At 40.7% G+C, this 14,228-nt stretch overlaps 1 protein-coding gene across 4 annotated transcripts in view; it reads right to left on the reverse strand.

Moving 5' to 3' along the window:
• Nucleotides 1–14,228, reverse strand: part of EFHC2 (EF-hand domain containing 2) — a 190,539-nt gene that overhangs the window by 73,066 nt on the left and 103,245 nt on the right. For all 4 annotated transcript variants that reach the window (XM_078363733.1, XM_035288340.3, XM_035288341.3 and 1 more), the window contains 2 exons: nucleotides 12,505–12,701; nucleotides 9,644–9,774 (listed from right to left, as the gene is read on the reverse strand). In XM_078363733.1, coding sequence (XP_078219859.1) covers nucleotides 9,644–9,774; nucleotides 12,505–12,701 — 328 coding nt within the window. The remainder of the gene's footprint in view (nucleotides 1–9,643; nucleotides 9,775–12,504; nucleotides 12,702–14,228) is intronic.

The raw sequence follows: 14,228 nt of genomic DNA on the forward strand, positions 1-14,228 counted from the left end.
CAAAATCAGTCGCTTTCATCAAGAGTGCCCTTCTGAGAATGTGGTGCTGGAATATTTATCGCAAGCCACTTTGACAGACATTATTGTGGCAAATGTTGTCTGACTTACTGCTTAAATAAATCAGAAGACAAGTAACTGTACGAGTTAATAAAATACATGAACTAAATATATATATATAAAGACTATTTGTATGTATGTGTTCATATATATATATATATATATATATATATATATATATATATTATCTTAGTCTGTCCTTTAAGTTTGTGATATCTTTTGTATAGAGAGATATAAAATTTTTCTGTAGTCAATATAATCTTTCCTTTATGGCTTTTGGAAACTGTGCTCCACCACAAAATAAGTGTATAAAAGCATTTTCTAGTCAATTGCCACCAAAATCTTTATTAATAATCCATTCTTTCTCCACCAATTCGAAATGTTCTCCATACCCTATACAAAAGTTAATAAAAATGGTTTTTTGTTTTTTTTTTTTTTTTTGAGACGGAGTTTCGCTCTTGTTACCCAGGCTGGAGTGCAATGGCGCGATCTCGGCTCACCGCAACCTCCGCCTCCTGGGTTCAGGCAATTCTCCTGCCTCAGCCTCCTGAGTAGCTGGGATTACAGGCATGTGCTACCACGCCCAGCTAATTTTTTGTATTTTTAGTAGAGACGGGGTTTCACCATTTTGACCAGGATGGTCTCGATCTCTTGACCTTGCGATCCACCCGCCTCGGCCTCCCAAAGTGCTGGGATTACAGGCATGAGCCACTGTGCCCGGCCAAAAATGGGTTTTTTTATGAACTCTACACTGTATTTCACTGATATTTTTGTTTCTCTGCTATAAAATGTTTTCAATGTATGTAAATCATATACCTTTCTAGTATCTACATTTTAATATTCTTTTCAACATTTTATTATATATTCTTAATCCCTTATTCTTCTTGAAGAAGCTTCATTATCAATCAGTCAATTATCTCCCCTAACCCTGTTAAACAAAACAAAATCTAACAACAGCAACAGCAAAAACCTACTGTATAATTCTGATGGGAATTGCTTGAAATCTACAGATTAATTTGGAAAATTAGAATTTTCACAATATTGTCTTCCCATTCAGAGATATCATAAAGTTTAAAAACTGCATTCGTTTTAGTCTTAACATTTCTTGCCCAATTTATTCCCAGATATTTCATTTTCGTTGCTACGGCAAATAGTATTCCCCTTTTCAGAACACTTCCTAAGTAGTTATTGCTGATATAAAGTCAAGCTATTATTCTGTATATAGCTTTCTTATATTTAGCTACTTTCCTGAATACTCTTAATAGTTCCAACCATTTCAAAATCGATTTCTTTGGATTTTCCAAGTATACAATCATATTTGAGTTATAATTTTTAAAAAATCAGTCTTCAGTTCTATTTTGAACTATTTATCCAGTGACTCCTAAATGCCTATTTCCACAGTACCTACAGTAACAAAATAATGGAATTGTATGTCTGGTAAGTACCTTATAATGATCTAATCCAAGAATTACCTAGTCTAGTACCTACTTGGGTAGGTATGTAAGATAAATAGGAGAAAGTGCCCTGGTGTGAGACAATAAGGACTTGTAGAGACTGAGAAGAAATGCAGAGAACAGGCTCTACCTAAAGAGGACAAGTGCCATTCACCCCCAAAAGATCACTGCCATGGAGAAATGACGGTCCAATTTCTATTTTCCAAGAGGCACCAGATATATATATTCTTATGTTTAAACTCTTAATTTTAAAAACATTAAACAAAAGCCAAACAAAATATAACTGCCAGCTTTCAACCTATAAACCTGTATTTAATCAAATACCTTCATTTAAGGCAATGGAAACTCAGAAAGGTTCATCGGAGATTGCAAAAGTAGCCAAGTGTAGGTATTGGCAAGACAAGCTACCAATATATCAATGTGGGTTTAAGATCTCTCAAAGTGATCAAGTGGTTGGTGAAAGAGAAAGAGAGACAGGAAAAAGTTTTCTTTAAAGCTGGGTCCAGGGGAGACACCACAAAAAGCCGCTCCATGGATGTCTGACATTCCCCTGAAAACCTCAGTTTTTTATTGTGCTTTTTCAATAGGGGAGGGGGAGTGAAGTTACATAAAGTTTCAGTGATAATTATACAAAAAGAATATATTTGCAAAAACTGGTGCACAAAAATCACAACGTGGTATTATAAAAGCAGAACAATGTGAAGATAACTTTCTGTGGGTCAGCATAGAAACCATACACCGTAGCAAGAATACAGCTGAAACATAAACTTATGATTATCAGCAAGAACATATTGGGCTCACAGCTACAGCGGGAACAGGATCTGACACAGGACAACCAGCCTGACCACAAAGCTCCAAGAGGAGGGGGCCTCCACGCAGGCTGGAGGAGCAGTGGGAGAAGAAAGACTTTTATATCCTTATCTTAACCACAGAGACAAAAGCCCCTCATGCGTCCGTTTATAGGCTCTCCATTAGGGTTCGCATCCCCTTTTCACGGCCCTAATCAATATGGCTTTCCTGGGAAAGGAATCCAGGTAATAAGCCTCTCTATTACACGTCCATTTATAGGCTCTCTGCAATGAGAAGCCTATTACGTGCTGTCATCTTTCTTCGGCAGTCAAGCTATGTGGTTAGACCCTTTCACAGAGTTCCTGTTTTTACCAGAACAGTTTAGCAGAGCCAAAGTTACAAGCTGCAGCTCAGCAGAGCCAAAGTTACAAGTTTCATCTCAGCATTTCACATTATCCCTCATTTTCTCAAATATCATCGATACAGCAAGTAACAAGCATCACAAAGCAAATAACTCATTTCGGAGAAACCAAATTCTAAGAGAATTTACAGGTTAAAAATCAACAACAATTTCTTCTTGTTATTTCAGATAGCTTGGGTTTTGCCAATTCTTCCAGAAGTTTGGGGTTGCTCCGTGGTGAGTCAAAACAATATTTTCAAAGTACTAACACTAGGTAGGTTCTTTGCTTGGTTTGGTTACAAACACTCAGTCCCTGATGCCAACATATAATCATGTTCCCTGTTTGGCTCATGTTGGTTTGGATTTACTATCCCTGCAGTATTCATGGCAAATGAAGAGGGTACCTTTTGTTTATTTTATTTTCCCCAGCTTTATGAAAGTATAATTGACAATTAAACATTGTTTATATTTACAGCACATAACGTGATGATTTGATATACATATACATTTAGAAATAATTAACTCGAGCTAAGTCACATATCTGCCACTTCACACACTTATTGTTTTGTGGTGAGAACATTTAAGAGCTACTCTTAGCAATTCAAGTATATAATACATCATTATTCACTATAGTCACCATGATGTACAACAGATCTCCAGAACTCCAGAACTTATTCATCCTAACTCAAACTTTCTACAAAAGCTATCTTTTAAATAGTTTTTATTTAATGTGGGGAAATTCCCACATTAATTTCCCTACCACCCAACATAGAAGTCAGAGCTCAATTTCCCAGACTTCCTTGCAGTTAGAAATATGCAGGTGACCCAGGCTCTCTACCAATCAGGGGAGCTTACTTAAGACTGTGCCTCAGAAGGGATCAACAGAAGAAAAGCAGCTAAGGGCGGGCCACGTTTGATGTCAAAGGAGCTCAGCCTTCAGGGGTGGTAAAGGACGATTGCCAGAAGTGGTGGTAGTTATGGCTGTGGTAAAATCGAGTTCCTGGCAGCAATGCAAGTGCAGCAATGAGTCATGAGTGGTGGCAGTGGTAACAGAGTTCATTTTCTCATCAGACAAGTTCTACAGCCCTGTTTTGGGCACTGTTCCTATAGTTCAGCCTCAAGCTTGTTTCTCCAGCCCTTCCAAAGACACTGTGAACCACCAGCCTCCTTTTAATAAATTCTTTTCTTTTGATTAACTAGCCAGAGAGGATATTCCTGTTTAAAACTAAGCCCTCACCAATACAAACACCACCAGCAGCCAGTGACAGAATCAGATCAAAGGTCTCCATCTTTTTGATTCCCAGGCCAGCATTCTTTCTACAACATCACATTATTTATTTTTAATGCTTTTAGGAAGGTTCGAAATGCTGTTTTCAAAAATATATATTGAGATTTCCATTTTGAAGACAGGCTATGAATAATGTCAAAGAATCTATTTGGTTCATAATAAGAACCTATGTTTGAATGCTTTGGGATTTTACTTGTCTTTGCTTTTGCTTTTGTTCATATAGATTAATGGACTAGTGGCTTCCTTAAAAAATACTAGACTGTTTACAATAAAAACACCAATAGCAATGTACACTGAGTAGTCCAAATAAAAATAGAGCAAAACCATATAAAGGGAGAGATAGTTGTCCTAGATAAATCAGGATGAGACCATTATTATGTTCTAAGCACTAAATTGGCAATCTGCTTCTGTGAAGTAAAGGACAGCAACAGGGTGGATTATATTAATGTTTCCCCACGTTGGTCCATGAACATGATGTTTATTATTTTCCATCTTCAAGGCCTACAAGTTTTTAGAGTTCCTCTTTCAACCTCATTTACTAAAGAATGTTTTGAATGACCCCCACCATGAGTAAATATAAAGCTTACTGAAATACTAAAAACAGGATGTAGATTGCTATTACTGTTGTTATGACACCAGTTTGCAACTATTGGGATAAAGCATTTTCACTTTCTGAGTATGCACCATGCACTAATCAGCTACAATAAGAATTTTACATACCAGTATCAAAAGTATTCATCACAACGGCTGTGTCCTATGTATTATTGTCCCCATTTTACAGAGGAAAAAATTATTCAGCAGCCTCCCCAAGGCCAAGAAGCTGGGAAACAAGAGAGGCAAGAGCTGGATCTGGGTTTGCCAACTCCAAAACCAGTGATGAGAACTATTTCTGTTATATTACCTCTTTTAGAAAGAACTTTAGTTTTGCAAGAGAGAAAATTTCCTCAAGGTTCTAAATCTTAGAAGGAATTTATTACATGATGTTCACAGGAAAGCTACTGACCCTGTAATTGATAATGGGGGCCTGAAGAAGAACCCTGTAATAATTCACTATGTTCATTGAGGCCTGATACACTGGGTTCTGGAGGTATCTGGAAAAGCCACAAGAGTGAACCAGGCATGGGCCCTGCCCTCTGACAGCTTCCCCAGGTGGGGAAAAGAGATAAGCACACAGCTAACCAAAATACACACTGGCTACATGGGGCCAGGTGTCGTCTCTGATGGGTAGATTAATGCTCGGGGAGGTGGCCAGAGAGATGAGCTGACCACATCTTCCTTGGCATTGGGCTCTCAGTGCTGCTGCTGCTGCTGCTGCTGCTTGTGGTTCAGAGTCCAGGGCTCTCACTGGGAAGTCCCACCCTACCCATGTTCCCAACTACCTGAAATACTAGGCCTGCCAAGCTTAGTCCCTGTCCTGCTCCCTGTTGAAATCTGCCCACCACTGCCACCAGATATCTATCCCAAGGCTCTGAGAAAGGTTCTCTGCACTCTCTTGGATAACAATCAGCAGCTCTCATAGGCAAATCTGACAGACCACACCAAAAAGATTCTAGAGAGGATCAATGAAACAGAAGCAGAAGTGAACTCCCACAAGGAAAAAGAGAAATGTTCCCTACCCAAATAAAACATTTTAAAAAATTCCCTACTTCCGTTTGCTGATGGCTGCCTGTTCCTGCATTCCATCAGGTGTATTCTGAGGCAAATATCTCTGGGAGGTCCACACATGAGTCCATTATGAACCATGGTACCTTATGCAGAGGTAGTTTATTAGCTCCTATTCTCAAGGTTTTCCTGAGAGGAGATGCACATCTCTGAGAAGAAGGGCAATGCCGGGGGCTTGGACCACTGCCCAGACCAGCAGATCTGGGCCCTGAAGCCCCAGATACACGATGAGAGTGCCAGGTTTCTAAGCAGGAGAGACTCAGGGCCACAGGGGCCAAGTCCATAGGCCTATGCTGCAATCCTGCCTTTGCCTGCCTCTGTTGTTCTCTGCCATCTCAATGCACCAATTTGAAAACAGAATATTTTACAAGAATATTATAAACTTACATTTTCAGAGTTTCCAGTTGTCAGAGCCTAGAACGGACCTCAGAGACCAATATATGAACAAAAGAGTGAGATGCAGGTAGGTGAAATGAGTTGCCCAAGTCACTTGGCTAGTGAGGATCAGGCCTAGCTTCTCTTTACTTCCCTAAGTGAGAGCCAGATGGCCCTTCCCTGGTACAAGGTAATCAATTATTTACTTGATTGATGTAAGCTTTAGACTGAACATTCCTTTAGAAATAGGATCGTTCATTAAATTATTCAGCAAACATCTATTGCACTTGGCAGGAGCTGATGTGGAGGCAGGGAAGCAAACAAGTAACAACTCGACAGGAGGCTACCAGTGGATAGCAGGTGTAAAGCGTTTAGCACAATGCTTGGCCCCCAGTAAGTGCTCAATAAATAGTGGCTTCTACAAAAGTATTCTTCGAGTGAGATGGAAATATGGAGAGGTAGGCAAACTCACATGATACACTGATGCAGGGTTAAGAGCAGAGGAATGATCTGATCAGAGTTTAGGAAGGTTACTCTGGCAAAACTTTGGAAGATGAGAGTTAAGAAAAAGAGATCAGTTATACTGCTTTCCAGATGGTCCAAGTAAATAGTGATGAAAAGCTGAACTGCAACCATGAAGCTGGGGATGGAAAGAAGGGAAAGTTTCTAGAGGTAGTTCAAGATGTACAATTTCAAAGGGTGAGTGGGAGAGGTTGTGAGAGGAGAGAGGGGAGACACAAAGCCAATCCCTGGTCTGGGCTCTTGGGGATGCCCATGATGGCCTTTATCAGGATACAGTCCCCTAACTGCAACTTTATGAGAGATGAAAATGAGGTCAAGTTAGGGAAAGTTATTTTTGGGATGCCTAAAAGACATGCAAGGGGGATATGTCCCAGAGGTATTCATATTTCCAGGTTTATAGTTCAGGAGAAAGGTCTGGGCTTGAGGAACTAGCATGGAGACAATCAGCCTGCAGGTCAAAGCCAAAGCAGTAATGGCTAGATAAAATGTATCCATTCAACTAGTATTTAGTAACACTACTGTTTGCCAGACATTGTGCTAAGTCATAAGACTAAAGCAAAAAACAAGAAAGAGAAGGTCCCTGCCCTGAACGAGGTTACACTCTGGTGAGGAGAGCCAGAATACATACACAAACACACACACACACACACACACACACTTACACACATACATAAAGGAAGGAAAATATTAGCTAGTAAAAGCACTGAGCAAAGAATTGAATTACGATATGATGTCATAGACACGGGCTACGTAGTTCCTTTTTCTTTGCTCAGGAAAGAGTTTGAGAAGCAAAAGAGAGGGCTAAAGACAATGTGCAGGGACCCACACCTGTGAGCCAAGCACAAATGAGGAGTTCCAAAGACAGAGGGCTCATCACCCGGCACCAAGCATGTCATATAAATCACGACATCTAGACTCTTGGTCTACACTCTCATTTGGAGGAGATGCCATCACCTCCAAACTAGAACCCCCAAGAACAACTCCAGTGGTTCATTATTTCATTTGGTAACTATATACATATGTATTGACCCCAGCAGTAGGGGATGCCGCAGGGAACAAGATCATTGAGCTCCCTGCCCTCAGAAAGCTCATATTCAAATAGAAGACACACACAAGCACACACACATAGACACCTCACTCCCAACTAAACAGATCTCTAAATGAAATCAATGCAAGTTGTGCTAAGTGCTGTGAAAAATATCAACAAATGGCTAAGAATAACAGCAGATGATCTACTTTACATAGGATCGTGAGTGAATGAAAGCCCCTCTGGGAGGTGACATTTGAAATCAGTCCCAGAATTTGCCATGCAGAGGACAAACTGGTGAGGGCATTCCAGGCAGAGGGAACTGGGTGTGCATATGCTCAGAGGCAGGAAAGAGCTTGATGTGTTTGAGAAACTGAAAGACAGTCAGTGAGGCCAAAAGACAGAACTGGAGAAAAAGGTGGTGACACTGGAAATACAAACAGACTCACATCACTCAAGGCCTTGCTGGCTGCAGTCGCATGTTTGAATCTTATTGTGAGGACAATGGCAAGCCACTGAAGGATTTTCCAAGCCAGGCGTAATCTGATCTGACTTTCATTTTAAGGAATTTCTGGGACCAGGAGCTCCTTTTTTTTTTTAGCATGCAGTTTCTTGAGGCCACCCCTCCAATCACAGTATGGTGGTCCTTTATCCCACCCAGAATTAGGGTCAGGCCACCATCTGCAAAGCAACTTTTCCTCCTTGGATTGCCTGCCTGGCCTAAGTGCTTCCCAAAAAGCCCTATAAACTCACTGAAGTGTTTCCAATAGACTTTGCGAGTGTTGGGAAAATGGATGCTTTTGTAAAAGGACACAAATAATAAAACGAAACCACTCCCTCATTTCTGATGGAAATTTCTTGTTTTCTCCTCCACTGCTTTCCATTAGCCCATGGCCTGAGTAATTGTCTCTACTCTTTACTGTCTCCATTTATTTTCCAAAACACTATGAACATGTGTATGTGACTATGAACAATAACAAAGAACTATAAATTCTTATTGATCCCAGAAGGTTGGGAATTCTAAACAATAAAAATATGTCCTCTGACTGCTTCTCTCAAAAGAACATTTTGGAGACACAAAAGAGCTTTGTTAAAACAACAAATGAGCTCTTGGGACACTCTGGACCTAATGGTGGGCTCTGGGCCACCAGGTAGTGATGCAAGAGGCAACTGCAGACACAAAGTTGGAAAGACCTCCCTGCTACCCTCTCCTGGGCTCACTTCCTCATTTCTCAGCCCACATCTTGACTGCATCAAGTGGAGTTTACTATATAGCTTTCAGCCACTATCGTTGTCAGGAGCCAGAATTCTCAGCCTAAAGAGAAAGTGCCCTTTGTCCTCCAACCATGATTTAATTTACTCTCCTAAACGCTCCATTCACTTTGTTTTCAGGCTTAGAAGTCTCACAATTGTACGAGACCCTGGATTTAAATTTCCCTGTGTTTCTGCTGTTTGGAAATTTGCCTAGGTCAGCCACTGGATAGTCCCAGACTTCAGCTTCACCCTAGAGAAAATCTTGATCATGATTTGTTATAATATTTCTAACTACGGTCATGTATTTTTCCCTCAGTTCCTATATTTTCATGTCTTTCAGACTACACATGTGCAACCACAAGTACACACAGATGCATACATATCACCTTTGCTCTAATAATCGGTAACATTTTTACTATTTTCCAACTTCATCACATTCCTGGAGATGTCCCTCCTTTGTCCCCCAGATTTAGGTGAAAGGAGGTGCTCTTAAGCTGCGTTTTTTTGTCTTTCTCACTCAGTTGCACCATTCCCGGCATTCTGCTGATCCTTCAACCCTATGACTCATAAGACAATGTGACCAGCTGACTTTCTATGCTTTTGCCCCTCTGTTCCCACATACAAACCCCTTTTATACATAAATTCATAACATTTACTAGAGTATTAGTGGCCAAAACTTGACCACAGAGTAATACAAACTCAAAGAAATGCCAATTCCCAATAGAAAATAGTTAACTAATTAGGAAAGAAATAATTATTTCTGTTCTTTGGACAATCTTGAGGGGAAAACAGATTATTAGCAGAATATGGCTTACCTGAATGTATTATAATCCACCATCTTTGTGTGCTTACAGTCAGCAGCTCTAAATACCTGCTTGAGCTCTCTGGATCTTGATTCTTCTTGCTTCACCTTTTGCAGGCTACGTTCTAAGTCACTGAAAGGATACTGTGAGGGGGAAATGAAAGGAAAAACATATTTTAATATTCCTAACACTTCAGGAGCCCGATCTTTCTGATGGCCAGCAAAGGGACTTCACACTGTGGACATGAAGTTAGCGGGTTTGTCTTTGCAAAGATTCCAACACTGAGAAAGCATACTAGCTTTGTATCTCTTCAGTTAAAGCTTCTGAATTCCAGTTCACATCAGCACAGGCCCCAGCTCTGAGAGAAATGAGCTTAAGGAACAGCAGGCCACAGAGATCAGAAAACAACCCCTGCTTCTATCTCAGCCTCCTCCCTATAACCCTTGGATATTGCCACAATATGTTGGGAGATCCTAATGGAAAAAATGGGGATTCAAAACTGGAAAAGTACACCTCTATTTTCTCTAGATATTTAGAATGGGCCCCACCCCCCAGAACTGTTGTTCATTAGGCAATGCACTGATGAGAGCAAGACTGAATATCAAAGATCCATGCAGGCACCGGAGCTCTCGCACATTCATTCTCTGGGCCGTCCAGTGTTCCTGTCTCCGACCCTGTAACTAGCTTTTTGACTTGGTAAGAATACATCTTGCAACCAGTTAAACATAAGGTCGTAAATAATTATACCTAAGAGATAAAAAATGAGTAGAGGAAATTTTAAATTAAAAAGATTGACAGCAATTTAGTATAAAGATCCTTCTCTCCCACCAGAGAATGATCCAGGTGGTTTGGCACCTATCACAGATCCCTACCCCTCTCACGTTTTTTCATTTCCTTTTATCTATTTCCATGACAGGATCTATTAGCTCTTTTGAAAAGATTCCTCGGGCTGATATTAAATAGTATAGCAATCTTTCTCTGCTTAGAATGTCTTTGTTAAGGGTAGTTTTAAAATAATACAGTTTTCACTTGGGATACTGACACCAGATAACGTCCTACCCTGCTTTTATTGTCCCCAAAGGTTAAAAAAACAAAAAAAAAAAAAAAAAAAAAAAACCCTTTATATCTTATATTTATGCTACATATATATTTTATATTAAGGTATAGGTTCACCCTCTGTTTGGAAAAAGAACTCTGATTTACAATAGCAGTACTGATTGAACTTACCATGGGCCTCATGGTTAGTTCAGCACTTCATACATATTATCACATCTAATCTTCGCAGCAATTCTACAAAATAGGCACTGCTCTTCCTCCAGTTCCAAAGATGAAGAAACTGAAGCTCAGGAAAAATACATATGTAAGGTCCCTCAGCTATTAATGTGGAGTCAGGTTCCCAAGCCATGCCTGATGGTCTCCAGAAATCTAAACTCTCAATGACTGAGTTTTTCGTCTAGATTCAGTGTTTGCATATAGCTACTGGTTCATAGTTTTATGATAACCTGAATCCCTAAGACTACAAATGAAGAGATGGTGTGGCAGCCATAGAGGGCACTTCTCAGGCCGCCTGTCAAGAGAGATCCTGAGAGAAGAGCACTGTTGGCTGACAGACTCCAGCTGCCATACCTTCCAGATTCACACAGAGTTCACAGGCAATGTCACTGCTGGGGCCACCCTCTCCCCAGGCTGTTCCTGCCCAATGACACAAAGCACAGCAGGGGGACTAGAGCCAGGCCATTCCTGCCTGACAGGGGACCTCTCTGATAGGCAGTCTGTGCTCTGGGGCTCCCCATCAGCCTGATTGAGACTTTCCCAGAGCTGCACTGTCGGCTGAGGCTCTCCCTACACACCCCTCCTTCCTTTCTCTCTCCTTCCACAGGGGTTCAACCTGCCTCCCGGTCTGAAGGTCCCTCCTGCCCTCTCCTGGTCCCTTCCCCTTTATCCTCCTTAGAAACTTCCTCCACGACATCTATTACACTTCTCATTCTGCTTTAGCATCTGCTTCTCAGAGGACCCAAACTGATATGAATGATGTGACATACACAGAGACATTGATTTTAGCAACTTAACCCTGGGTATTTTATCTACAAAGGAGACAAAATTGGCACTGTATATATATAAATGGTACATAAATATTATCACTTAAAGGAAAACTTTTAAAATAAAATTTTCCAGATAGATGTTTTGATATTAGGCAAAGCTTCCCAAATATATATGTTTGCACGCTGAACTAGTCCACATGTAAAATCAAGATTTTATCAATATGTTATTTTTCCTGAACAACATTTCCTTAATAGCAATTGCAGTAACAGTACCCATCTGCCATCTTATTTTAAAAAAAACCACTATTTGAGCTCACTGTTGCCAATTTATCCTTAAATCTTTATTTAGGCCTCAGGTGGCTACTGCTATGGGAAGGTGCAACTCCAGCAACTATTCAGTTCCCTTGAGATTTCTATTTGTTCAGGTCTTGGCCTTCTCTGTTGGCCTGTGCCAATTAACTGGGACAGCACAGTGTGTGGCACCAGATTTTCTTCCTTTCCTATAGTTGTTGAATTTCTTTCTGAAAACATTGTTAGTGTCAGCAGAAAACCCAGGAAACTTGATTCAACCCTGGCCCTGCCTCCTGCCTGTGCCTGGAATCTGTGATGCTGGGCAGAGGAGAACCCAGCATGTAAACAGAGTAGACAAGGACCTGGCCTCTGTGATGGGACGTGTGGCCAAGTCACACGGATCCATTATTCATGCCCACATGTGTGAATGCACAATGTAAAACTGGTGGCAAGATGAAGAAGAAAAAGGCCCTAGAGAAAGAAAAACACAGACTGCAGAGGGCTGAGAGGCAAGTCAAGAATTATACAAAGTAAATTCACCTTATCTACATTCTGCTCCATGTATTTTAACGTATACTCATCAGCATTGAGCAAACGAAACAGGTAACCATTCACATTCACTGTGATTCCAATGTAGAACTCCTCGGCCTTTAAATATTCAGGCAGTTCTCTTTTAAAGACTCGTTGTCCAGGCTTCTTAACGCGACTTCTTTTCAAGAACATTCCACCAGTAAGTCCTATAGAAAAATAGAAAAGTTCATGAGCAGTCTTTACTCTTGAAAGAAGCATCTGACTTGACTTCAGAATTACTTTATCTTCAAGCACAGACCACCACGTAAGTTACCTGTGAACTCATATTGCCTGTTATTTTCGGACATAAGGGTGGAATGAGGGAGTGAGCAAAGAAATAAGACTTCCTAGGTGAGAGTGTTCAAGACAAAAAGCAAAGCTGGGCAGGGTAATAAACCTGCAGTACCAGCAACTCAAGAGGCTGAGGCAGGAGGATCGCTTGAGGCTAGGAGTTCAAGACCAGCCTGAGCAACATACCGAGATTCCATCTCAAAAAAAAAAAAAAGAAAAAAGAAAAAATGGCATGGAATTCTGGCCTTTTCTTCTCTCTCTCTACTCTCTTCCCAGTCCAATAAACACTTGGCAAAGACCTCCTATATATGCCCAGCAGCATAATGGGAGAGTGGAACATCAGGAAGATACTCATCTTTAGAGCGTGTTTAATAGTAGCAGTTAGAAAATTCCTCACTTGTGCTTATTTCCACGTATTTGTCCCAGATGATGTCTTATACTTAATCTGATATGCAGATTAAGTAGCAAATGTCCTACTTCTGTAAGGGAGATTACTCAAGTTTTTAAAGATAACTACGGGAGTCCCCTTAAATCTTTTTTCCCTTCTGTTTCACACATGGTACAACTTGTTTGGCCACATCTTCCCCATTCTAAATGTATTAGAGTTGATTTTTGACCTACAAGAGCATGACTTATATTCATTCCTATGCAATTTCATATTTTAAGATTTGATCCATTATTGAAATCACCGTAGAGCCTTAGTTATACAAGTTATTCATTACTCACTGGTGTGCTAAGTAGCTTACTAGTATAAGCTCAAAGGAGCTGACAGTTGAATTTTCAGGGATTTTGCAAGCCAGTTTTTAAACTCTTGGCTGCTTGAAATTGGCCATGGTTGGGGTATTCACACCATGGAAACTGGCAAACAGTATAAATCAGGGCTTTTAAAATATTTTCAAAGATCAGTTAACCAGCACATCACTGATTATTCTGCCCAAATGTATGTCTTCAGCATAGATAAAAGTTTTAAACATGTGGAGACAAAGAACAGGATCCTACAGTGCCATGATTAGGTAAGTCAATGGCTCTCCTCAGCGATGGCTGTGGTACCAGCATAATCCAGAGAGGCATTCTGTGGGCCTGAGTGCTGGAACCTTGGCAACAACCTCAACAGACAGAAGGGCCAGATAAAGATGGACCCTGAAGATTGAATTTGTGTATCTGGGATTCTTGTCTCACAGCCAAACAAAAATTTTGTAAGTAGGACTATCAAGAATACAGACTTCCTCTTGGCTTGCTGGCTGCGAGTAGAACCAGTGGTACCTAGACCGTGATTTTGAAGCCATCAGGTTCCATAGAGGTGCTTCAGAGGCCAAAGAGGAAGTGGGGATAGTGGCAAAAAGGAGGTAACTCCAGGTACCCCAGCCCAAAGCCAATCAAAACTGTTCCACCTCTATCATTTT

The sequence above is a fragment of the Callithrix jacchus genome, chromosome X (assembly GCF_049354715.1).
Source record: "Callithrix jacchus isolate 240 chromosome X, calJac240_pri, whole genome shotgun sequence".
Taxonomy (NCBI): Eukaryota; Metazoa; Chordata; class Mammalia; order Primates; family Cebidae; genus Callithrix; species Callithrix jacchus.